Source organism: Chiroxiphia lanceolata, chromosome 3, assembly GCF_009829145.1.
Source record: "Chiroxiphia lanceolata isolate bChiLan1 chromosome 3, bChiLan1.pri, whole genome shotgun sequence".
In the NCBI taxonomy this organism is placed as follows: domain Eukaryota; kingdom Metazoa; phylum Chordata; class Aves; order Passeriformes; family Pipridae; genus Chiroxiphia; species Chiroxiphia lanceolata.
The window spans coordinates 4,945,881-4,971,676 of NC_045639.1; the positions used below are offsets into that span (position 1 = coordinate 4,945,881).

The 25,796-nt window shown below is 39.1% G+C and overlaps 1 protein-coding gene across 1 annotated transcript in view; it reads left to right on the forward strand.

Annotated features, from left to right (window-relative positions):
- PLCB4 (phospholipase C beta 4) overlaps window positions 1-25,796 on the forward strand; it is a 99,663-nt gene that overhangs the window by 71,763 nt on the left and 2,104 nt on the right. Inside the window, 7 exon segments of the mRNA XM_032683046.1 lie at window positions 5,079-5,194; window positions 9,568-9,643; window positions 14,942-15,117; window positions 19,275-19,376; window positions 20,567-20,624; window positions 21,035-21,121; window positions 23,207-23,243. Of these exon segments, the coding sequence (XP_032538937.1) occupies window positions 5,079-5,194; window positions 9,568-9,643; window positions 14,942-15,117; window positions 19,275-19,376; window positions 20,567-20,624; window positions 21,035-21,121; window positions 23,207-23,243 (652 nt within the window).

The following is a 25,796-nucleotide window of genomic DNA, read 5'->3' on the forward strand; positions in this document are numbered from 1 at the left end:
ATTCAGTGCACCTTTGTTTGACCCATATAAGCACCCAAGGCTCACCTTTTTCAGGTAATGATTTTATCAGCTCCCTCTTGCATGGCATATTGACAGGCAGCTCAGAAGGAACAGGCAGTAATGATGAGAGACGATGCTGCATCGAAGACAGGTGCTGGAGAAGCTGCAAAATGGCAAAAGAGAACTGGAATGTGGAGCTGAAAAATGAAATGCCCCAGTCCTCTTTCTTTGTATCTGTGTTAACCACTTCTTTTGCTTGGTACTGTTGGCAATGATGTGCCAATTACATACAGCACTGTCAAAAATATACTTTATATTAGAAAATCACAGCCAGTTTTCTCCACTCTTTATCATTAGAAAATGTTACTCTTGCTACAGAAGGAGGCATAAAAAGTGAAGAAAATAGCTGAAGTTCTGAATTTTGGCAGTACATGCAAGTCCATTTTGGGCTTTTGAGGTAGATTGCTCTCCTTGATTGCAGATTTCGTTGCAAATCTGACATAGAGTAGTTGCCTGGGCATTTTTAATACCAGTCTTTGTGTTTATTTTAATGATTGTTTGGGAGTACAATGTAGTATGGAGAAATTACTTTCGGTAATTGGCACGTTTGTGGGGCTCTTATTATTAAAAGCTGTGTAAGAAAACGAAATAGTTACATTTCAGAATCCTTACTGACTCTGCAGAGGCAAAATGAGTGTCTTTGTGTTTATTGTGTGCAAAGCCCATGCTCAAGAAGAAGTGTCTGTCACCCACACTTCTTGACATGAACAGTTTCTAGACCTTCATAGGGTTAATTTTGGGGGGAGCTTCTTATTTTTAAACACTAATTTGTCATTTCCTTGTGTCCAACCTCCATCAGTTTACTGTAGAAATGGTGCTGTGGTTATGTAGGAAACAGACGTACTCAGTGGTGTGTCTCTGATACATGTGACCCACAGTAGTGGAAGGATATTTTAGCCAAGATTGTGCTTGCTAATATTAAAAAAAAAAAAAAAAAAAGAAGATCCGTCTGTTCAGGCTTACACTTGCTTCCTCTAATCTGAGGAAAAAATTGCCAGCCACAATCTGAAACTGCTGTGCACTCAGAAGGGCTTTCAGCATTAGCTCAAGCACAGCTATTTGATGTCTGAGCCAGCCTGTGTCCTGCTGGTCTTAAGTACACACTGCAAGTCTGTCCTGACAAGAAAGTGCCTGCCTAGAGCATGCCCTGCTAAAAGGGCAGCTTCTGGAATGTAGAGTCTGAGCAGGAAAGTGCAGCCAAGTTAGCTGAGAGATGATCTTAGTGGTGTACTCACCACTGTTCTTAATGCATTTCATCAGCTGGGATGGAGCAGGAGAGCTGTGCAGTTAGTTATCCATGATCAGCTGGAGGGACCCTGTGTACTAAGCAGACTGAACTTAAAAGTTGCAGAAATAGGCAGGCTCTCATTTAACCATAAACTTCCCAGAGATCTAGAGGAATAAGTAAACAGATGGTTTACTGCTTGGCGTAGAGAAGCAGTAGATTCCTGTGAAATCCTGGCTGGTGGAGGTTGGTTGCTTGTATGAAAACACATAATTTGTTTTGTCAGGGGATAGAATTGATACAGATACCACATTTCCAGATTAATACAAATTTACCTGGTGCCCGGGCTTTTCAGAGCACAGCACTCTCTGTCAGTGTATTTCTTTGATGCTATCTTTCATTTATTTACCTCTATTGAGTGTTTCAACCGTTTTGACTCCAGCAGCTACGATAACATTCTCCTAAAATCCCTCTGCATATTATCACTAATTGGTTTTTCATCATGGCATAGCTCCTTAGAGCTGTAATACCCAGTGTACACACACAGAGACACATTGCACACTATGGCTTCTCTTTATGATGGTTTTGCTATTAATCCATTTTTTTAAAAAGAAGGATGTTTGGGCAGGTGGAGATACAGTCTGTTTGTTTTTTCACTTTTGTGTAGGAAAAATAAGACTTCTAGTCTAACTAGGGTAGAGATCATTAGACTGGCAGAAAGGTCACTGTTCTTAGTGACCAAACCTTCTGCTTAGTTTGTGCCCTGGCTATGAAGGAAGAAAGAGTTGAAGGGGACAGAATGAGTATTCTCCAGGCTGGTTTAGTATCTAAAAACTAAGTCTGCATATGCTGCTGTTGGGATTGCTGAAGAGCAGATGATTGCTCTTAATCCAAAGCTCAGCCCATTTTGAAGCTATAAGCCTGTAGTATTCCTTGTATTTGAAAAACAGTGGCAAATTAATGCAATTGTCACCATTAAAAAAACCTCCATGTTAGGAAAAACTTCTCGTGAATCTTAGTTCTGGTAACCTGTGCTTTTGGTAATTTTAAAATAATATTGCATATTGAAAAAATGCTTTTCTTTAAATAATGGATCCACAAACAAACCTCAGCTGCTTTTGAAGTATTTCCTACCTACATTCCCTGAAGTAATTGTAACCTCCCAGTATGAATATTACTGTACAGCTGCAGAACAGCTGATATATCTGAATGATGTCCATTGGTTTATATCTTTATTTTTGTATCAAGTTAGATCTTGAGCACTGTTTAAGTAAATGATCTGGGGTGGCATCACAAGCAGATATAAAGCTATAAAGGCGAGGAGATGGACATTTATAAAAGAGTCTCAGTCACTGACTTCATCTGTTAGCAGCCTGCTTTTATGGGCCCCTACTGAATTTCAGTATTTTACAGGAATGTCACCTAGTTTCTGTGCTTTTTTGAGCTAGACAGAAGAGGAAGGAGAGTGAGGGATTATTTTGATATATTCTCTAACAGACAGCAGCCCAACAGACGAGTGTGGTACACCGTTCCAGGAGTTTCAGACATGACGGGGATAGTCACAGGTGCTGCTTAAGGAATTTGATATGGCTCTAGATGGCAACAGAATTGTGTAATTACCATCCAAAAATATAAATCCCATCTCCTGCATCTTCATTCTAACACTGAATATATGCGCTGTTTGAGTTAAAGCCTAGTAAAAAAGAACATTAAAAAAAAATCTCCATTTCAGAGTGCAAAAGCAACAGTAAAAGAGTATGGGACTGTAAGTTCTGCAAAATGGATTGTTGATTTGGAAGTGGTAGTTCCTTCTTTTTATTTCCTCATTCTTGTATTCTGTAATGACAATTCTCCAGACCTCAGTTTTCAGTTGTACACAGTATATGATTCTTTACTCTTTTCCCATGAATACTCTTGCTGTGATTTGAGTCTTTTTATATCAATTAAGTGGCTTCTCAGAACCCTGGCAGAACTGTGGCTTTGGTTTGTAATGACATGTAATTTGTGGATATATTTATGTAAAAGGTGTGTGAATTCCAACTGCAAATTCAGCAGACTTGAGGAAATCATGAGACACCTCTCCCATTTTAAATAGTGTTGCAGAGTTGAAGGTCCTGTAATTCAAGGGACCTCTGGCAGGGAGTTGTCCCCTCATGCTCTTTGTGCCTTGCCTGTGGAGGTTGTTAGCAGCCCATCTTCCTCTTCCAGCTCTGTTGATAGCATGCACAAGCAAATCCATGTTCCATGAACTGGGTGGGGGGAAGGACCAGGGAAGAAAATGGGGGGATAGATCCATTTCACATACAGGAGCTGTGTCTGGGCAGTACACAGCAGCAGAGGGGATCTGCAGAAGATTACAGGGGTTTTGTGATGAAGAGAGGAGGCTTAAATGATGATTGTCCTGAGGGAAAAGCAGGAATTCCAGATTATGGAGGAGTGTCACACGAGTGGGCAGATGTCTCATGCTTTGCAATGTTTGTGCTTAGTCTTTCAGAGCAAGCATTGTGTAGTTCTGCTCATTTAGGGGAGAGTGGGTGGTTTGAGAGATGTTCTCAGTCACTTCACCTGTGTCTGGCTGGTGCTGTCAAGTTTATGTCATTCTTATGTTTTTTCCTGCCTGGTTAGTCACTGTAAATACTCCCTGGTGAAGCTGGAATGTTTTAATATTGACAGAGTCTTATTTGTTTCCCTTTAAATCCTCTGTAGAACAGAAAATTCAGTTCCCTACTCTAAATACAAAATTGGGAAGATGTGTGTGTTCCCCAGGGAAGTACCTGGCAGATGTTGGAGTGCAGGGGTACAGCCCAGGACTAGATTTTTAAAAGCATGGCAACATTTGCTTTAATGTTTTGGTAAAAGTGAGTGTAAAAGTATTTAATTAGTGTTTTTAGAGGAAGAAGCAGTGATAAGGCAAAGGTGTATAGAAAATAATAACAAAGAGCAGTAGAATAGCAAGCATAGAATAGATGCAAAATGAGCTATAGAACACAATAAAGTCCTGGAAGAGGCCATATTAATTAATGCAGTTCTTTTTGTCATGATTAGATAAAATGTGGAGCAATTGGATATTAATAAAATAACATAAATTAATGAACAGTTATTCCTATTGTAGTGTAAATTCAATATTTAGTGCTTTCTGTGCTAGTTAAATATTTGCATCATTATGAGCAGCTGGTCTGATAAAGGAGAATATGAAGTCAAGTTCAATAATGAAGTGTAAATGTAAGCACTAAGTGAAGTGTTTTGTTTCTGTTACAGTCTTGTAGTGGAAAGGAACTGTCTATATACACACCCAAGTGTTTAATATACTTTAGTGAGTCATCTTTTTATCATAGGAAAAGTTTTTTCCTCCGCTTCCATAACTAACTAGTTATTTGAAATGCAGTGGCCAAGGGGCTGTCACTGTATTCAGTAAGAGACACAGAGAGGAAGAGGGGAGTGGGTTGAAATCTGTTCTCCTTTGTGTTCAGAAATTTTGATCTGAGCTTGTAAATCAGATTTTTTTACACTGCATTTAAATGGATATTTATTCAAAAATATTGGTTTTTCCCATCATTATTTTATTTTAGGGTATACCATATTTTTAAGGTTCACTGCAGGTCGTGATTTTTGAAACAAAGAAGAAATGTCATAGTGCTTATGGTGAAATATCTGGGATGTTTAATGTCAGATGGCTAAACCAGGTTAAATTCCATTGTCAGAGTTATCTGTTGGTACACTGATATTTTTTGCACTGCAATAAAATGAAAAATTAAAAATCCAGCAACCTAATTGTTTTCCTCCTGTTTTCCAGGAGCACAGCGCTATGCAGAAGTTGCACTGCACCCAAATTGACAAAATAGTGGCCCAATACGATAAAGAAAAGGTATCATACGAGAAAATGTTGGAGAAGGCAATCAAGAAGAAGGGGTAAGATATTATTTTAAATATTTTATTTTTTTTTTAGAATTAAAATAGATGTTATGCTTTTGTGGTCTGCAGTAAATAATTCGTAAAAAGGTCATTGAAATGGATGGATTGCAGCTTGAAGCGGCATCCTCCCATCAAGCTGAGAGTGAGCTGCTTGAAGGCTTTAGCAGCAGGCCATAAATGCTGTACTCTCTTTGCCTTTCTCTAGTCTTCTGCTATCAGAGTTTTAACAAAAAGTGAAGGAGTTGCCCTGAAGTTTTTTCTCTGTGGTTTGGTCTGGTCTCACAGCACTCCCCAGGGAACGTCACTGTTGTGTTCAGTGAGAGCAGACTAAGGTCCTCAATAGCCCTAATGACCAGAAAGTAGCAAAGATTTGATTTTTTGGCGGGAAAGCTGGCTTCTAAGTCCTGAATGGTTTAGAATAATAGAGTTTTGCTGTGCTGTTGAGTCAAAATATCTTTTTTTCTAAAAATCCTTCAGGTCCTCAGCTAGGATAGATCAGTACTACTCCTTTGACTTGAGTGAAAGTGTTTTGATTTGCAGTAGCTGATGGCCTGGGATATTATCTGTGTGAATCTCCTACTTGTCCCAGAAAGGTTCCTGGAAGATGCTGGGGGACTTTAATAAAATGTCTAGTTCTAATTTGGAATTCAGTAGCAGGACCTGCTGCTGCCTTGCTGCTGTGGTGTAATCTGGCAGCAGTTTCTCCTCTCCACCTTTTGCCCTGTGACTGGCATTTCATGGAAACAGCAGGAATTACTTTAGTTCTATATCCAGCTGTCCTAATAGTTAGTCTTAATTTCTTATTGTTGTCATCTGGCAACGAACTCACTCACTGAGCACTGAACAGAGATGCCTCTTTGGCACTGGATTCTTCCACCACTGCTTTTTATATAAATTATTTGGAATGGTGGTGGTTTTTTGAGTGTGCGTGTTGTAAACTTGCAACGGAACAGAAATAGAATTGTCAGAAGTAAACATGGTAAGGAGAATTCTCCTCACTAAATTACTGAAAGCTCACAAACTCTTTAAAAAGGTCATGTACTTTTTTTGTCCAAGAGAGGAGAACTGTAAGCACCCAAATATTTTTAATTCAAGTAGTTTCTTCTGGAAAATTACTACTTCTCCAAGCAGAGAGGGGACAGCTACAGGACAGATTAATTTAATGTGGGTTTAATTCAACTTCATTCAGAGTAACACAGCAAAAGGTTATTGATTACTTGGATTTATAATTACAGTCAGGTTATTTACCACAGTGGCAGTGAACTAATCCATAGACATTACACCATAATCATCATGGGGGAAGAAAGGCTTCCCTGTGCTCTGGTATTAAAGAATCTCAGTGTTCCTGTTGGACTGAGAAGAAGCCAGTGGCTCTGCCTGTCTTGACAAAACAGCAAAGGAAGGTGTATCACAAAGTTAAGGATGGTAGTGGCTGTCTCTGTGCAATAAATAGTGAATAGGAAGCTCTGGATGACAATGCTTTCCAGAGTAACCCCAAATGGGACAAGTACCGAGGTAGTTGATAATTTGATTCCCGGTTTGAGATCACTTCATTGGCTACTTGCAGCAGCTTTTCTTAATGTTATGACACTTCTTCCATGGAAACCAAAGCCTTTATGATAGTTTTAAATTGTCAGTGAGTTAAAAAAAGAGTTGGAAATGACCACTCCAGAAGCAGATCCACTACAAAGGCAAATACTGTTCCTTACCATGACTCCATACTTTCCATGGGCTCCAGAGCTCTCAGTCATCTGATGGCTCTTTCAGTTTTACAAGAATAACTATTGGTACCTAATTAACAGCCAAATCAAAACTAGTATCAGTACAGACCTTCTGTGAAAACACTTTTTAATTCCGTATACAAATATTTTGGCTTCCTTTAAGGTCTTTGCATATGCAGCCCTGGAAAGCCCATTCAGCAAGGTGCTTTTGCTCATCCCAACTGTGCAGTGTACTAAAGGACATGCTTCAAAGTGAACACATTGGTTGGGACTTAAAAATTTTATTGAACTTAAATGACCTGATGAATCCAGAGTGCTGGGTTCAGTGAGTACAGGACCTGCTCCATTTCCTTGGCTGTCATTTTGGAACCTTTGCAAGCAATAAAAGTTGTAAAAGAGCATGTAAAACAGGCTTTAATTCTGAAAGTGACAGTTATTTCGTGACAAAAAGGCTTTTGATAGTGTATAGAGGACTTTCTCTTCTGATCTTGTGCAGTTTTTTTGTGGTCTGTTTCTGCCACATGGTGTGACAAATGTCAACTGCATGTTGTTCAGCAAAGTAGAATTTTTTAATCACATGCTAATTCTCCGACAGATGGACAGGATTTTGCTCCCTGTGCTATTTCTGTCATACACTTCAAATGCTTAAAAATATCAGAGAGGCTTACGGGCATAGGTATGTTTGTGTTCCCACTCTGAAATGGAGTGAGGGCACATAAAGATCCTCCTGATTTACTCAGACTGTCCAGAAATTAAACTGTCTGTGTGTGTGTGAGCAGGGATATGTGACCCTGGGCTGCGCTGTCACTGGGTCTTTGTTCCCAGCTGTGACTTGATGGTTTAACTGTGGACTCTTCCACTGCAGCTGAAGGCAATTCCCTTATGTCCAGTGTCCAAACTGGCTGGAAGTTGCCTTGAGATATCCTGAAAGCTGTGTTTCCAGAGAAGGGATCAGCTGGTGGTTTTGATGTCTGGGATTCTGAAAGTCCAGTGATTGAACTAATTAGACTGATTGGGGATAAAATATGTTCGATTTACCTAAGAACCAATCTCTTTCACAGTATATGACAAATCATATATTCCTTACAGCCAGACTGGTCTCAGCTACCCACATGGATAATCAAATTCCTTCCAGCTGTTGTTTTTCAGGCAGAGGTAACAGTGGTCAGAACCTCTGCTTATGACTTTAGATTACTTCTAAAGTGTCAAAAGAGTGTTATAAATCTCTACAAAATTTCCCTTGCTATGGCTAGAAAACAAATGACTAATCCTTCTGGTGGCCCTGGGGAACACAAGACACACCACACTACTATTTTCAGTAAGGGCTGACCTGGTACTGCTTGATGATAAAATTTTCAGCCATTTTCCCTAAGTTTAGCAGTACTTTAATAAAAAAGTAGGATTTAAAGTTGTTAAGAGTTTCGTAAGTCTCCTTTCTTGGAGCAAACATATTAATGTTTCTGCAGTCAAGCAGTGACTGTTCTTATTAGGGCCAGCTGCAGGTGATAAATGAACGTGGCTCCGTCCCCTCAGTGGAGTTGCACCACTTTGCATCAGTGGATAATCTGACACAGAAATATTACAGCGATGTTAAAGTAGACCTCTCTCAATATATTGTCTTATTCCAGACAAAATAACAGAGACTTACACTGTGTGAATTTGTATTCTGTTGTAAAAACCCTTCACTGGAAAAAGATTGTTAATGATGGAGCTTGTCAGCCTTCAAAACCGTATTGACTCTGGTGAGGCAGTAATTGAAATTCCTGTTGTAGCTGCAGTGGAATAGTTTTTCGTCCCACCCAGTGCACAGCCTGAGTAATTGGGCTTAGTGAAGGCAGTTCTGTGAGTGAGAGGTAGAAGCCATCCATCTCCTAACCCACAGGCACGTCAGGGGAGCTTCAGGATGACCTTCTCCAGGCTTTTTACCAGCCTGTTCCTTGGAATCACACGCTCCTCCTGCATTAAACAAGCTTTGAAACTGGTATTCAACCCCCTTAACACTTGACCCAAACACAAAGTCTTGTTGCAGGAGTGAGGGATGTCTTCAAGATTCACCGCTTTCCAAGTCATGTAAGGTATCCAATGGCTTGGATTCATCCACATGGGTTGGTGTGGTCCAACACTTTCTTTGCAACCTGTTCACTTCTGTTTTCTCACAGAGGGACACCTACATTTTCAATAGGTGTTCAAATTTAGAGTTCCCAGATCACCCTGTGAGGTAATTAATCAAGTGACTTCTTTTTTCTCTTCCTCAAACAAAATAAAAGTAGCAAAATTATTTTTAAAACAGAGAATAAAACCGTGGCAAGGCAGTGAATATGCCTGGAAGTTTTCAGGCAGAAACTGCTTTTTCTTGGCAAGGTATTTTAAGCCTGGAAAAGGAAGCAAGTATCATAAATGGAGATGCCTGACACATCCTCAGCAATAGAATAAATGCAGGGCCAATCCAGAATTAATCATGTGGTGTTTGAATTGAATGATCATTAATCCAACAATATTTTGTAAGTTGTGAATACATTGCCAGAAGAAATAATTTCATTCCAATACACTGCAGCACTTCAACTTTGATTAACATTTTAATTAGTAAGAGCTGACTGAATGGGGAGATGTTTAACTTGTGGCACACATTTGCAATTTTCCTTTTTTTAGGGGAAGTAATTGTGTTGAATTGAAGAAAGAAACGGAAATTAAAATTCAGACACTAACATCAGATCACAAATCTAAGGTAAGCAAACAGCCAATTTTAACACATGCAACATCTGAAAGGGAGATTTTGAGACCCAACTGGTAGTTAATTTTCTTGGAAGCATATGAATGATTTTCAGCAATAATAACATGTTGAAAAGAATGGGAGTAATTGAGTGTCTAAAAGTGTTTCTTAAAAGAATTTTTAAAAGCAGCATCAATTTCCTACTGTTTTGAATTGAAGAAAGTGCCATATTCATTCCTCGTGAAGCAAAACTGGTCATTTGTGTTGGTTTTAGCTAAACAAAGAGAATATGTGTTATATGAAATTTGGATGCTAAATACTTTCCCAAAATATATACATAGAGAAGTGTCTTTTTCGTTTTCCGTCGTTGTCGCCGTGGACATTTGCTGGTCTGTCTCTTAGGGGAGGAGGAGCCCAAGTTGCTCTTGAACCAAGTGCCTTCTTATTTCTAGTAATTTTTTTCCCCCCCTTGTGTAGTGGCTTTGTTTTCTTCAAGGTGCTGGAGAATGAAGGTGCTCTGGGACTCATCTTCCATTAATTTGGAAAAGCTGTTCTCAAGCTCATGGCTCACACCAAGTTACTTAGGGCTGCTTCCTCTGTACTCCTGTACCACTGCTGTGTTCCCTGGCTTCCTGTTCCCTTTGGAAGTTTTATCCATGATTTGCTGACATGCTTTCAAGCTTCTGAAAGATATCCAGACTAGAGGGTGGCAGGGACACCAGAAGGCTCATCCATGTGCAAAAACATCTCCAGGGGGAAGAGCATGCTGGAGACTGACCGCAGTAAAAGCTGAAACCTGTGAAAAGAATCAGACAAGTATAGAAAATACTAACAAACAGAGCCACATCTTTGAGGCTAGAATAAGTTAATGTTCATCTTGTCTTCTTTTAGCTTTATTCTTTGGTTTTATTATTCCATGTGGAGAAGATCTTGGTTTTCTAAACAAGGTTGCTTTCTTGTTGCTGCCCTCTCAGCTGAACACGGAGCAAGCCCCCAGGGATAAAACCTAATGTGCTCTCTTATCTCCCCATCTTCTTCCCCCATGAAAAGTCTAGAACTGTTGCCTTAAATAAAACCAAATTTGTTGGCAACCCAGAAAATACAAAATTCATTAATCTCTTAGTGAAATAAACTCTCTGAGGAGCACTAGCTCGTGATCATCCAGACATAACCTCCAAAACTCACTTGAAGTTATATAGAAAATTCTTTGCTGTGGTCCCTGCTTCTCACCTGTGTCATTCACAGTCTGGAGTTAAGAGGTGTCATTTGTACACAAGGGACATCCAAATGTTCATTAGTCTTCCAAATCCAACAAATGTGACTCATGTTCTCCCTTTCCACAAATATATGCAGTTTCTGAGCTGTTTTCCTTTTAAAATCCTGCTTTCAGACTGATTCCCTTCAATTTAATCCATATCTGGAAAAAAAAAAGATTGAATTTTGTCCACTCCCCTGTCAGGTTTTAGGATGACATTTTGAAAGGAGACTTAAATGTAAGACTCAAATATAAGGCTTGAAATGCCAAGCTTCTGTGTATTGGATAATTCCCAAAGAACTCTTCTGTAAGTCATCTGCCTCTCTGGTTTTCTCTAGTGATTTTCAGTGCCTTGCTCACTGTGGTTCCATCAAAATTGTCCGGATTATTTACTGACTTCTTTTGTTTCAGTTTCCTTGTGTGGGCCCTTGAATTATTCCTGGAGATCATTCAAAGGTTTGCAAGCAACAGGTTGGAAAACAGTGCCCAAGACCATAGGGAAATTAACTTTTATCTTAGATGAATGTAGGTGCAATTAAATTAGATTAAATTCTGAGATGCTGACTGCATTACACTGATATACTGGGAGTTTGATTAATTAACAGTTGTTCAGCATTTCACAGCATTTGGCCCACTAATTTTGATATCAGATTGGAACATGATTCAGCTTTAATTACAGCTCGTGTCCTCCAGTGCAGCTCTGTACCGCAATATGCATGTATACCTTTAACACCAGAGACCTTTTCATCTAACAAAACTCCTCCTGTCATGAGGAAACATCCAGCCCAAGTTTGACATAAAATATTTAAATTAGATCTGAATGTCCCAACGTGTACTTCACACATGATTAATGTAACAAATGCAAATTACTCCCCTGCATTAGAAAAGTGGGTCCCAATATCAAGCAGGCAGAGGATGAAAAGGCAAAAAAGGAAAGATTACTTCAAAGATCATTCCTGCTTGAACTTAGTGACTAAACAAACATCTTGCATATATGCTGTGCAAAATAAAGTTCCTTATCAAGATTTTAATTAGTCTCTTGGGCCCAGTGAAGGAACAGATGAAAAGACAGGCTGGCAAACAGAGTCTGTAGAACAGGAAAGAGAGAAGTTAGCTGATGGTTATTTTTCCTATCCTTTAGGACAGGCAACACTGCTTTAATAGTGGAAAGCAGTAGAACAAGAGCACATCCCAGTGAAAATGAAATAGTAATTTTAACTATGATGCTAGTAAATTGGAGAAAAGCAGGGATGTACTCTGAGTTTGCTACGTCTGAACTTTGAAGTGTAACACAGATCCGCAGCAAAATTGGATTTCAGATGTTCTAATGGCCATGAGTTCTAAGTTCTTCTGAATCTGAGTCAAATTTAAAGTCTTCTAACTGGTGTTTGGCACATCCCTTACATCCTTCTCATCAGGTTATATCTTGCTGTACCTGAAACGAGACTCCTGGCTTGGTGGATATGTAATTTAAAGGAAAGCTTCTCTTTCTCTCACATCCCTGGAGAAAAACTCATAAACAAGTTTTGTTTCCTCGACTGCATGCTGATTCTGGAATTAGCAGCACATCACTGGCACATCTGTCCATGAACAGGGGCAGGGTTTTTGTGATTCTTACTTCCTTCTCAGGTTAAATACTGAAGGTACTGTAGTGCTTGCTGTAGTCTCCTTGCAGGGTTCCTCTCTGGGAGTTGGAATCCATGATCCTTATGCATCCTTCCAACTTGAGATATGATTCTTTGGTATCAGTGTACCTAAGATACAGAATTCCTGCCTTCACACTCCTCTGTAGTTTATAACATTAACCATTTAAAAATAATTATCACGTTACTCATTCGCAACAAGCCCTTGAGTCTTTGTTTCCCTGCATTTACTTGGGCTCTGTAAATACTCTTTGCAGCTAAGTCACTAAAGACTTGCTTTCACCAGGGCTTCCACTATTTATACCTCTATTTGTTTCACTATTTTATTAAGTCATGCTTCTTTTTTTATGCAAAGTTTGTTTTGCGTTTTCTCTACAGCATAAGGAGGTTTTAAGTAGAGGAACACACTTTTTTGTTTACTGGGATGCCTGCCTGTCATTTTAGGGTGATGTAAAACTGTGCCTGGAAATCAGAGCTCATATGTTAATATCCCCTGCACTTCCTAATATTTCAGTTAGTCTGGAACACAGTCCTAAGTGGCAGACTGTTTGGGAGAGTCACACAGCAGCAAGCAGTGGAGAAAAACACTTGGCCTGCTCCCTGAGTCATATAATAGTACTTGTCTTTTTAAAATATGAGTACTTTCAAACATTCTAATTTATATTTTCTGTTTTCTGGGTGTGTGGTCCCTCTTCTGCTGTGGTCCCAGTTACACCCAGGACTTTGGATCCGTCTACCTGTCCCTTTTTTCCTTCAAGTCATGGATAGAGCTGACTCCATCTAGAAACTTTGCATTGAAAATAAATAAGGAACAAGGTTTCCTAAGAACTTCAGCCATGACCTTTAGCTCTCCTAAGTCCACTCTAGGTCTCCCTTGGTCCTAATCGAAGTGCCTTAGGTGTGTGCCAGAGGAGAGCTGGAGTGTCTGCCCCTCAGCCTTTCAAAAACTCCGTCTGAAAAATTAGTTTCTCTTCTTTACCAAAATCCAAGCATTTATTTTGACTCATTTAAAATGGAATCCTCCTGTTTTTCTGGCTCTGAAGGCAGTACTGCCTCATGAACATCTTACTAAAAACATGACTCCCACTGACTGCTCCACATCCTTCATATAATTTCATAGTTGACAGGCTCTGGCTTAGTAGCACATTTACCCACGAGCACAAAAATAAGCATAGCTCATTTTTTTGGAGGTACACTCACTCTTAAACACCCTGATGATTTAGACCTGTATTAGTCGTACCAACTTCTGCCTCAAAATGCTTTTGTTGTTTTCTGACAGCTGCAGAACACTCCAGGTTGTTCCCCATCAGCTGCTTCTGCCTCCAACCCTACCTGTTTTGATATGGGACCACTATTTAGCTGTAGTTAAATGCAAATCTGGTTTTTAGGTAGAGGTGATGTGTTCCAAAATTATTTGCCTTTTTTTTTCATTAGGGATCCAGATTTAACAGGCAACGTGAGCTTTGTGTAAGAGGGCCTTCAGAGGACCTGAAATACTGGCATCAATCTCTCACTTTCTGAGCAATATTGAGGCAATCTTTTATATAAAAGATCAAATTTACTTTGGTAGAAGATGACCCAGATGTTATTAATTACTATAGTAGCAGCTGAAATGATTACCTGAAAATAGATTTATTGGGAAGCATATTTTATATACCATCTATGGAAAAGTAGGATAGCATGTCAAAATACCCAAGGATAATTATTAAAGGATAATAAAACGTATCTTTCTATTAGCTGCTTTTCGAAATCATTGAGTGTGATATGTTATTATAATAACAACTCTGGTGATTTAGACTTCTTAATATTGTCTCTTGGGAACATTCCAAAACTTTAATCTCATTATTCTTATGGGTCTTGGGAGATAAGGAAGAGAAGAAACCTTGTCAGATTCCCTGCTGACTTAATGAATATCAAACAAAGATATGTAGCCCATCTTCAGTTTTAGGTTGTATTAAACACAGGATTTCTCTGTAAACTGAGTGTGTGTGTAAAACTGTCTCCACAAAATGAAAGACTGTCTCACTAGGTTTTTCCATTTTTAAGTTCAGAACTTTTTAATATATATTTTTTTTCTTGGCAATCAAAAATGTGAAACCATTTTATTATGAACTCAGAGAAGGTTTTAAAATAAGGGTAGTACAGTCAAGAGCTTTTCTATTTAGGGCACTTCAGATAATAGTATCCTGATAGTAGGGATTATTTTACATTTGGTTTTATAGTCAATGGTAATGTCCTTGGTGGCTTTGCTACCCTGTGAGGCAACTTCATTAGTGTAACTTCATTTTTCACAATTGAGCTGCATTCTTTACAACCTGTTTTATGATTGTCTTTACATCAGCCTCAGCAGCAGGAAGAGTTGATCTCCCAGCCTATCTGAGCACCTCTAACAAAGCTGCTGTTGCTTCCCCCCAGGTCAAGGAGATCGTGGCTCAGCACACTAAAGAGTGGTCCGAGATGATCAACACGCACAGCGCCGAAGAGCAAGAGATCCGTGACCTGCACTTGAACCAACAGTGTGAACTACTGAAGAAACTGCTGATTAATGCTCATGAACAACAAACCCAGCAGCTGAAGTTTTCCCATGACAGGTGAGCAGGGCAGTGCTACCTGATGATGTGGTTTGTGTCTGCTTTGGGTTATGGTTTACTCTTTGTGTTGGCGGCTCTGTACTGCTGTCAGAGATACTGGGCTGAATGCATGGGAGAAGTAAAAAAAGTGATCAAATAAGGTTTAGGGAGATGAAGGAATGTGCTTCTTAGCTGGTTTGGATTATCTGAACTTCATTAAAGGCAACAGGTGCAATGGGAGTTTGCATCGACTTTCCCCTGGAACTCGAATTCAGAGGCTGGAAAATGAGAAGTATCAAATATGGAAAAATCCTTTGGAGTTGCTGTCAGTTATGGACTCCTGTTTATAGCACTGGTGATTATATGAAAGATCCATGGAAAGTGAGATCATAAAAACAAGGGGCTGCAGGATAAGCTACATTAGGCTGATGTCTTACCTTCATACAATATCACTGGGAATACAGAAGATACTGCATGACACTGCTGCTTTTGTAATTAACCATCCTGCCCATTTGAAATAAAATAAAATAAAATTAAATACACATCATATTCACAGTGCTAAAAATGGCAGTAAGTAGAGAATCACTTTTTTATGCTATGATCTATTATCCAAAGCAGCCTAAAAGCATGGAAAATACACACATATATACACATACGTATATAGATTTGTATGTAAGAGGCTTCAACATCTTTCACATAAAAAACAGGGGGGAAAAGGAATAAAGAAATCACATTTGAAGAAGGATTTTTTAAACTCCTGAGTGAAAAAACAGCTTATCTTTGCATCAGAGAGAACACAGGCTGGGACCTGCAAGCTTTCCATCCAACAGAGAATTGTCCCAGCAAAAAGCTGGTAGTGAGCTCATCTTTATGTTAATCTCTGTGTTAACCCATCTATTCAAGGGTCCTGCAAAACATTCCCAGTCAAATATGAAGTCCAAAAATTGTTAAATTATAATACAAATTCATAATTCAAAAGTTATTAGCCAGAGGAAGGTGCAGTCCTTGGTGCTGTGTCTCCAAATCATACACAGCCCAGGAAATCACATCACCTTCTTGAGGGGTTTTTTGAGTCTTTTTCTATCCTATTTGCTATTCACCACAATGCTTAAAAGATAATTTACTGATATATACCCTGTGGAAGTAAGAGGGTTTTGTTTTCTTTTCCATACATATTTCCATATTCTTTTATTTTTGCTAGAAGGTGTCATTCCAGGCAGCTATTACATATACACTAAGGCAAAGTTTAAATTTTTTAAAGCTTTTTTTCTCCTAATTTTAGTCTTAGGGTTTAGAATTTCTGTATCTCTATGTTGTTTAAGCAGCCCACTGTCATTTTTTGTACATGATTCTTATATTCTTAGCAATGGATCTTGTTTTCTTGTTAGAAATCATTTGTGTTCAGTCCATGTATTGCTCTATTTTCAGAGCTACTAAGAACTAAATCTGAAAATCTGCATCCTGATAAATTCTTCCTTCAATATTCTTCCTGCTTTATTCATTGCAATTTAGTGTGTTTGGGAATTTATGTGTTAAGTCCTAAATGTGCAGACTGGGGAATTTCCCATTTAAAACAAATTTAAGACTGTGTCTGAATCTATGAATATTTCAGAAGACTTCACACTAAATCATTGGTAGACTTTTTAATGCAATATATTGTGTGTAGGAAGACATATGCATTTATCTGTAGAGGTGTATGTAACAGCCAAGAGGCAGCTCTGGTATCCATAGGGAAAAAAAGGATCTCTCTGAGGGTGATGTGGGAGGTGGACCGTGCTCTCAGCATGATGTTCTCACTGCTTCCCTCTCTGTGAGCCGGGGTAATGAGGTGGATATCACAGCACAGGGCACAGGGCTGGGAGGAGGGATCAATAATCTAAAATGGTGTAGTTATCTGCTGCAGGGTAGGATACCTTCCTTCCAAGTGCAGTACAAAAAGCAATTACAGTTTGTGCTTTGAGCTCATTTGAAAACAAAGCAGAAGGCAGCAGGCACTACTAAAAACCTGAAGCTTAGTGAACTCTGGGGCTGCTGTGCCCCCCACCTCCTCAGACCTTTACTCACCTGGATGTGGTGATCCTGCAGCATTTCAGAAACTGGGGACATGGAGCTGTTATTCACAAGCATTATGTGCTCCAGATAAAATGACATGAGAGAGAGAAAAACTATGTGGTGGCACTTTTTCAATAGAAGAAGAGATTTCTAGTTATTCAAACAATACTGATGACATAACATGTTAATGCACATCGAAATACGTACATATATATAAATACCAAGGATATACACATATATATATAAATATAAATACATATATATATAAATACCAAGGACAGACTTACACCTAAAGTGTCCCTTTAAAAGACATGTTTGTATAAGTTTCAGAGTTGCAGTTGGTGTGACACAGTGGGAAGTCAGCAGTTAAATCTTGCCACGCCACATTTTTCAGAATCCTTTTTTTTTTTCCTTACCATGCTGGCTTATCTACTTCTTCCAGTTACCTCTGGCTACAGGCATCACCACTGCCCATGATAGGGAGGGTGTTTTTACTGCTGAACTGGAGACTCAACTTGAAGCCCCAGTCCAGGAGGTTGAGCTGACACTGCAACTTTGGCCACTGCAACTTCTTATTTACTTTGAGAAGCACTATTTTAGAATCAAGCGGTGCTTGATTCATCTACATCTACAAGTGCTTCTAGATTATTTTAAAAAGAAGATAAGATTTTTCATTTCTTCTGTTAGTAATATCTTTTATTTCTTGCAAGTGAAAACCCAAGAGCCCCAGAAAAGACCCCATCAGCAGTGCAGCTCAGAGCTAGATTATACCTGCAGAATAAAAGTTGTGTTGGCTCTTTCAACCATCTCCATGACCAAAGCCTCATTTTGCAATCAGCAGTGATGCACAGTAGTCCTCTAATCCTCTTAACTTCTTTCACTCTAAAATTATATCTGATGCAAACAGGCTAAATCTATTTGAACACCTACACTAACTTTTTTCATATCCTCAAGCACAGTAATAAAAATGAATTATTTCAGTACTCCTCTTAAGACTGTGCTTGAAAATTACTTCAAATTCTGTATAGAAAATAAAAGCTCTTATTTGGAGAAGAGGCTGTTGGAATGAAATGTGCTCTCAACACAACATTTTTTAGAACCCAGTCTAATTTTTGCTGTCATACCACTGCTTTTAAACCTGTATCCTGGAAATGTTTCACCTTATGAACTTTTGGAGATTAAAAAAAAAACCACCAAACTTCTTTAATAAAAGTTTTAAGCTGTCAAAAATATTAGTGAAAGCTTCCTCATGCTACTTAATGATTAATGTCTTTTAGAGATGAAAGGAAGCTAAAAAAGATTCAGTGACAATATTGCATTAAATTAAGCACTGTTCTGTGCCACTTTCCTCCTTTTCATGCAAAATATTTAGAATTTTGGATTAATTAGTACAATAATTGTTTAGCTCTCTACTTAAGATCATGTCCAGAAAAAGAGACTGAGGTCCTGCCTAGGCTTGCACTGTGTCAAGATCTGGAACATGGAAAATTTTCCAGCTCCCAAGCCAAACCACACCAGTAAGGACATTACCCTTGGAAGGGGTTTGCCATCCTCCTGTTACAGCTCTCTCGTTCCACAGGAAAGGCTAAAAGGTTCACTGAGTCAAAATGAGAAACCACACACAAATCTGACCATGGACCACTCTTTTCAGGCCCGAAGGACTCTTTTCAGTCCTAAAGTTAGAAGTCTTAAAAGTCTGTCAGCTGATACCACAACTAGCAAATGTTACTACTGTTGATATTGCTGTTATGTTCTGAGTGCAGGATTTGTAAATTTTTTGACACAGTTCTAGAAGTCAAATTGCTTTTTTTAAGTGGCTGGTAGTAGCTCATACTAAGGCAACTCGTTACTAGGGAGAAAAGAGAGTATTTTATACCTTTTTACAGCATTCAAAGTGTAAAAATGCTTTAAAGTGGCCTTTCAGATTTTATTCTCTGGAACAAATGGAGGTTTCTGGGTGCTTGCTCAAACTGTGTAAAGTCTACCCAAAGGAAGGCAGTTTTCATGTGGTTTGTTCTTTCCTCTTCCTTAATTCCTCAAGGGCAAAATTAACCACAGTATAGAGGAAACCAACCTCCACAACAATTGCATCTTGGGCATTAATGACTGTCTTTGGTTTCCCCCAGGGAAAGCAAGGAGATGCGTGCCAACCAGGCTAAAATATCTATGGAGAACAGCAAAGCCATAAGCCAAGACAAATCCATCAAAAATAAAGCTGAAAGAGAGAGGTAAGTATCAGATCTCCCTTCCTGAGGAGAGAATGCTGTCAAATGCTGCCAGGGGAACTCATGGATTAATTCTATTAAAACCACGCTTTTGTGCATGGAAACAAGGTCTAATGATTATGCTGAATATATTTTTAGATGACTGCTTTAGAAAAAATAATGATTTTTCTCGTATTTATCCTTTTAATAAATGTAATGCCTTGATCAGCTGTGACTGACTAGAGCAGGTCTAATCACAATTACATTGAAACACATCTGTAAGGGGTTTAATGATTGTACTTCAAGTGCATTATCCTCTTTTGCTTTTTAAGTGAAATGAGGGCCTTACTGAAAAGGGAGTGAAAGCAAAGCCTACATGATGTTGTCTCATAAGCCTTCAGGGTTTCCCCTTCACTTTGGGCTTGCCATCTGGCTCAGTCCTTCCTCTTTTACATTCCCTCCTTGGCACTGGGCTATTTTGGTCAATCAGCTTGAACCTGTTCATGCTGAACTGAGTCCCTGGAGTGTTGCACACTCCCAGCTCATCAGGAGGATGAGTTGTCAGAGCCCGTGGTAACTGTGTGCTTCGTTAATGTCAGACCTCACTAATGACTCCGAGATAAAGCTGTTCCCAGATCTGAAAGCAGGCAAAATGGAGTTCTGGTTTTCAGGCTTTGTCATTAGGCTGATTCACCTCTTTGAACTATTTTTGTCCTCTTTCATGACAGAAATCTTAGGAAGAGACACTGTGCATTTAGGTATTTTATGTAAATATTAATTGTATACTTATCTTTTTGCTTAAGTAACAGCTTTAAGTATAACAGCATTGATAAGCTCTAATTTTATGTATGATCATCAGATGATTTTTCCCACTGTTAAGAGATGCAGCACTTTTTATATACCAAAACAAATTGAAGGCAGAGTGCAGCAAGGGATGCACAAATGAATTAAACGTTCCTTAAAGTTTTGTCTACCACTCTTGAGTGAGGGGAAAAGCAAACTTCATTCACAACAGCCAAGTTTTCAGTCATGCTGTTAATGTAAGTGTAAAGGTGTGTAGCCCTAGGAGTGTACAATTTGCCACTAGTCCCACATAGTACAGATAATCCAAAACCAAAATATACCTTAAGAGTTTGGGATTCTACTCTGTTGTAGCTTTTGGGTTTATATTTTTCCAATGAGTCTTCATGGACAACGTTTGCATTTTTTTTTAGGCGAGTCAGAGAACTGAACAGCAGCAACACAAAAAAGTTCCTGGAAGAGAGAAAAAGGGTAACTATAACCTTGACCAAGTCACTGGGCACTATTTCTGGATATTCTTTTTCACTTCTCTGTGTTGGGAATCCAGCTCTAGTAGATTTTGTCTTTGCTTTGTTCCGCATAATGTGTAGCATGTGTAGACCTAACATCTATGTAAGATGAATCTGTTTCAAATTAACAGAATTACTATTCATTCTTGTGTTTGCTAATTCTATGTATTATATGCAATATGTGTAATATATCTCTATTAATGTATTAATAGCTTTTCTTAAGCTTGGGTGATATAATAGGCCTCCTGTGATGTTTTGTGCCATCTAAATGGGGGACGACAGTATATATGTGTGTATGTTTCAAGTAAGTTTTTATTTTACTTGTTAATAAGGTGTTACATTCCCCAGCCAATTATTTTCTCTCGATTACAGCTGGCAATGAAGCAGTCAAAGGAAATGGATCAGTTGAAAAAAGTTCAACTTGAGCATTTGGAAGTCTTGGAGAAGCAGAATGAGCAGGTATCTTCTTTTAAAGGCTTAAAAGAAAAGCAAGGTAGTGAAAACAGTAACCAGAGTCAGGCTGAGTAAGAGTGCTCCTAAATGTAAGTCTTTACCGAAATGGGGACAATGACCTTGTTCACGGTCACTCACCTGCTTGGGGAGTCCAAGTGAAGAGGTGGGGTGAGATAAATATTGATACAGAACCAGATTTGTTTCAGATAAGCACGTGGCAGCTGAACTGCTCAGCCAGAGTCTGTCCTTGCAGCTGTTCAGCCACATTGATACTCGTTAGCGAGACGTGACAGTCGTACAAGACCCAGCATATCCATTGTAGTTACTCCCAAAAAAAGTACCTCAAGCAAATCGGTTTCCTTCGTTTTGGAACTTAACGTTTCTAGTGCTGATTGGAAAATTCGAGGTGAAACATGCACAGAGCATCTCTGAACTCACTGAGACAGAGAGTTTGGACTGAATTCTAGAGATGTATAGTAGCATGGGGAGTTTTATCTGTACTAGTACACCCTTTCCTAATTAAAATACCATATCATTTTCTGCTAGTTTATAAGTCCCCCCCTTTTTTTTTTTAATTAAAAAACTACTTGGCAAGGAAAGGAAAATTCTAATCTTATTTCTGGTGGAAGCAACACTATGTTCTGAGCAGTTCCCTTGCTGAAAGGTTGAGCCAGAAGAGATGTAATAAGTGCATGGACTTGCAGTACTGCACTCACAAACGTAAACTGCAAGGGGAATATACTCAGCCGTTCAGTGAGGTGAGAGAGAAGGGGAGCATTTAGTACCCATTACTTTCAAGGGTTATGTACTTACTACTTTGTTTATTAAATGTTCAGAAGTTGAACTCTGTGGAAAACATAACATGAATTAAAGCCATCTTGCAGGGGAAGAGTGCATGCAAATCAAGTATTTCCACTGCCAGAAGAGAGTCCTACAGCCCCAAAAGCTGCAGCCTGGGTAACTTCTAGGGGGGCACAGCATGTAGGATCTCAGGTGGCTACTGCTAGCAAGCCCCAGCCAGCAGGGCTCTGTCTTCTGATCGCCCCACCTTCCTTCAGAACAACAACCACACGTTCTGTTCCCTCACAGGGACATTGTGTAGAGGCCATCTGAAACATCCAGCATGAATGGATCTGTCAGTCAGTCTGCTCCTGGGCCATACCAAAAGGCAGGACCCAGGGGAGCCAGGGCCTGGGGGAGGACATTGGGATACAGCAGATCTGTAATGTCACTGTAGAGAGTGTGACAGTTGATAAAAAAATGGTGGGCTTGATCCAGACGTGGGTGTAATCAGTTGTTTCTTTCCATTGGCTTCAGAGAGCTTTGGATACATTTTTTAAAAGCATAAGGACAAGAGAGAATTATTCTAGTTGTGCCTTTAACCATAATGTGATAACCACGTTGTGTATAAGGGAGGGAGGCAGGTGGGAATACGTGTGAGTCATTAAAGGGGTCACCTCTGAGCAATTAGATACTTCCCTCACCTGGGGTTACAGCTTCTGCTGCTGAGTGATGGTCCAGCCTACGTGGGCTTCCTCGTACGCCATTTCGGGGCAGGGATGGAGTCAGCTTAAATCATCAGTGATTAAATGGAGTAAACTCATCCACAAGCTGGTTATCACTTCTGTGTGTGGGCATGTGGTAGCCTCTGCCACAGGGGGAGTCCTCAACAGGGGGAGTGCCTTAACTCACTCTGATTTGATCCATCAGAGCATATATTTTTGCACGTGCTGTTTTGACTGTTTCCTTTTAGCCCCCATCAGTGCAAAACCCCAGCTGGTTCTGGTTTCATTGTGATACACATTGATGTGTGATCCACATAAAGGTGGTATTTGTTTAATGATCATTTCAAAGCTTTTTTTTTCCCCCGATCAAAACAAGACAAGAAAATTTTCATACAAATATACAATGTAGAAAAATAGAATTATGGGTGGAAACAGCCTTCAATATAAACTGTTGTGAATTTAAATTTGTTTTGTTTTGTGTATGTTTTTCTTGCATTAATTTTTCAATCTCACTTCAGTTTTCATTCATTTAATTTGCTTCTTGTTGTATTACTCAATTTTGACATTATTATTTTTGTACAAACAGCTTTTGAAATCCTGTCATGCAGTCTCTCAAACACAAGGTAGGATGGACGTATAATAAGCAAACTATTATTTCAGTGTACTTTCCTTCTAAATTAAATCATTATCATTGGAGCCCTCCTTGTAAATGCAACCATTGGGAAGTGCCATTGACATAGTGGACACAATGTTAATCTTGTTTGTACACAGATATTTGAACCTGACACAATATTAACAGTATTTTGTGCTTTAGCATCTCAAATTCAGATGCATATGAACAGGGATGTGCAGAGGAAATATTCAGAGATTAACTTGTACGTTAGCTGCTGTTACTGAAAGATCTGCTTAGAGTTCTGAACTGTGTGAGAGTGTCTGTTGATCTAAGAAAACTATTTTAGTGTTAACATACGTATGATTAGCTGCTAATGCTGATAGTCAGACAAAGGGTACCCACATATATTAGCATGGTAATAAAAATAAGTAATTCCATGCTAAGAATAGCAAAATATAGAATAGATGGCTAGAAATAGCTTCCTAGTGCTTAAGGAAGAGAGGCTTCCAGCACTTCAAAATTCAGTTCAAATTCCAACATGTTACAAGGTATGGCAATTCCACTTGTGATGTGGCTGTGCTGCTGTGGATCCCTAAGTAATCCTTACTCACAAGAAATCTCTGTTAACCCCTGTCTTACCAAGGGAAAGAGCTGCACTGGGCTTGAACATCCCATGGTTAAAGTACTGCCTCATCTGAGTTACTCTCTTGAATTGATAACATCTTGCACCACTGACAGCACCCACTTCAGCAACATCTATTTATAGACAGACAATGATGAAAAAAAGCATTCATTAGTCTAGGAAAAAATTATTTTTATTCTTATTTTACTGTATATGGTTCCTAGCCTGCTGAGGTCTCACTAGAGAGCATCTTGAAAGCAGAGTCCACTGGCTGTCCCTCACTTCCTGGGCTCACTGTGGGTTCAGTGCTGCCTTCCAGAAGGCTCATCTTCCAGTGTTGTGCTTGAGTGTTCGGGTCGGAATGCACTGTCTGAACCAGGCTCAGACTGGCAAAACCAGGCACCCTGGTCCTGTGCTGTATGCTAGTGTGTTCTTTGAAGCCAGGTTCTCTCTACAATTCTGTACACAATACATTGGCAGAATATTTATAGGACACTGTGTGCCAGTAGTTTAGTCACAAGCCTAAAACGTGAAATGTGTGAGTCACTAAGAAACAACCACAAGGTTTCGTTTCATCTGGAGTTTCATTTCACACACAGGCAAAATCCAGCCAACATTTCAGAAGAGGTTGTCCATATTGATTTGTTTGTTGTGTTTCCATATTTTCATGTTAAAATTATTTCTTCATTACTTTCAAACTTTTAAGTCATTTAAATGGAGAGTGTTGATTAATTTTTAATCATATTTATGACAGTTGCTTTGCTGTTATCATAATTACTTTTTTCCCTAAGATGATGATGATGATGATGATGATGATTAAGAAAGGACAGGGCTAGATTTTTCAAGAAGGCAGGTATGTCACATCTGCATAAATCCACATTTACCTTGCAAAAGGAATAGTGGTGCATCTCATTACTTTAGACCTACATCTGCCCATTTTCACACATGCAAATATGTGTTTGCACATACAGAATAGATGAGCCCTTAAGTAGGAGCTTGTGTAGCAAAGTTCCCTGTCTAAGCAACATTTACAACTTTTTGGAGCAGAGTTTATATAAGTCAAGTCCCTTAACCATTATTCCCTGCATGACAGATGCAGAGCAGTTACACCAAAGAAAATATTGGCTTGGGTTGTCTCTTCCTAAACTTGTCCTAATGCTCAGGAGTTTGATTGTAAAGATAAGTGGATTAGATTGCTCTCTGGGTTGATTTATTCAGGGTCCTTGGAGTTATGGATTTAAATAACTTCCCAGATTCAGAGGCTTCAGGGAAAATGAAGATGCTGACTCCCAGTTTCTTTAAACCTACAGAGTTTCAAACAAAACACTGTAACAGGAGGAGAAATTGTGCCTCTGTGTGTGTCTGAGAGAGGGAGGGGAAGGAATTAAAAAAACGCCCTCTAAGAGGGGATTCCCAGGCCAGTTACCATTTATACACAGTACTTTAACTCTGCCTGCAAAGCCTCAGGCACACAGAGTTTATAGCCAGATCTGGCATATATTCATTGCTGTATTTTGCATAATGCATTTGGATACAGTTTCAGGTGGATTCAGTGTGTTTAATCCCATGAAGCATACAGCAGTGGTCTAATCCTGAGGTGAAAAAGACCCCCTCTGTAATCTTAAGGATCTCCAGGCCAGATGGAGATTATTTTTAAAAAAATTAATACTTAAAAAATTACTGCTCAAAAAAATCTTGCCTACTGCAAGGAATATGTTACACTGATGGATTTTAGTCATTCCTTGCCTTTATGAAAGAAGTAAGTCCAGATCATAGATGAAGTCTCTAAGAATTTCAGAAATTAACACATCAGAGTACTCATAGAATAGCAGTGAAGAATACATTCCCAAAGACATGTCCTGTCAGGAGAAACAGTCAAATTGGCATCTGCCTAGCTTTGTTCCCCAGTATTGGGGCTTCTGCATTTTACCACACACTGTA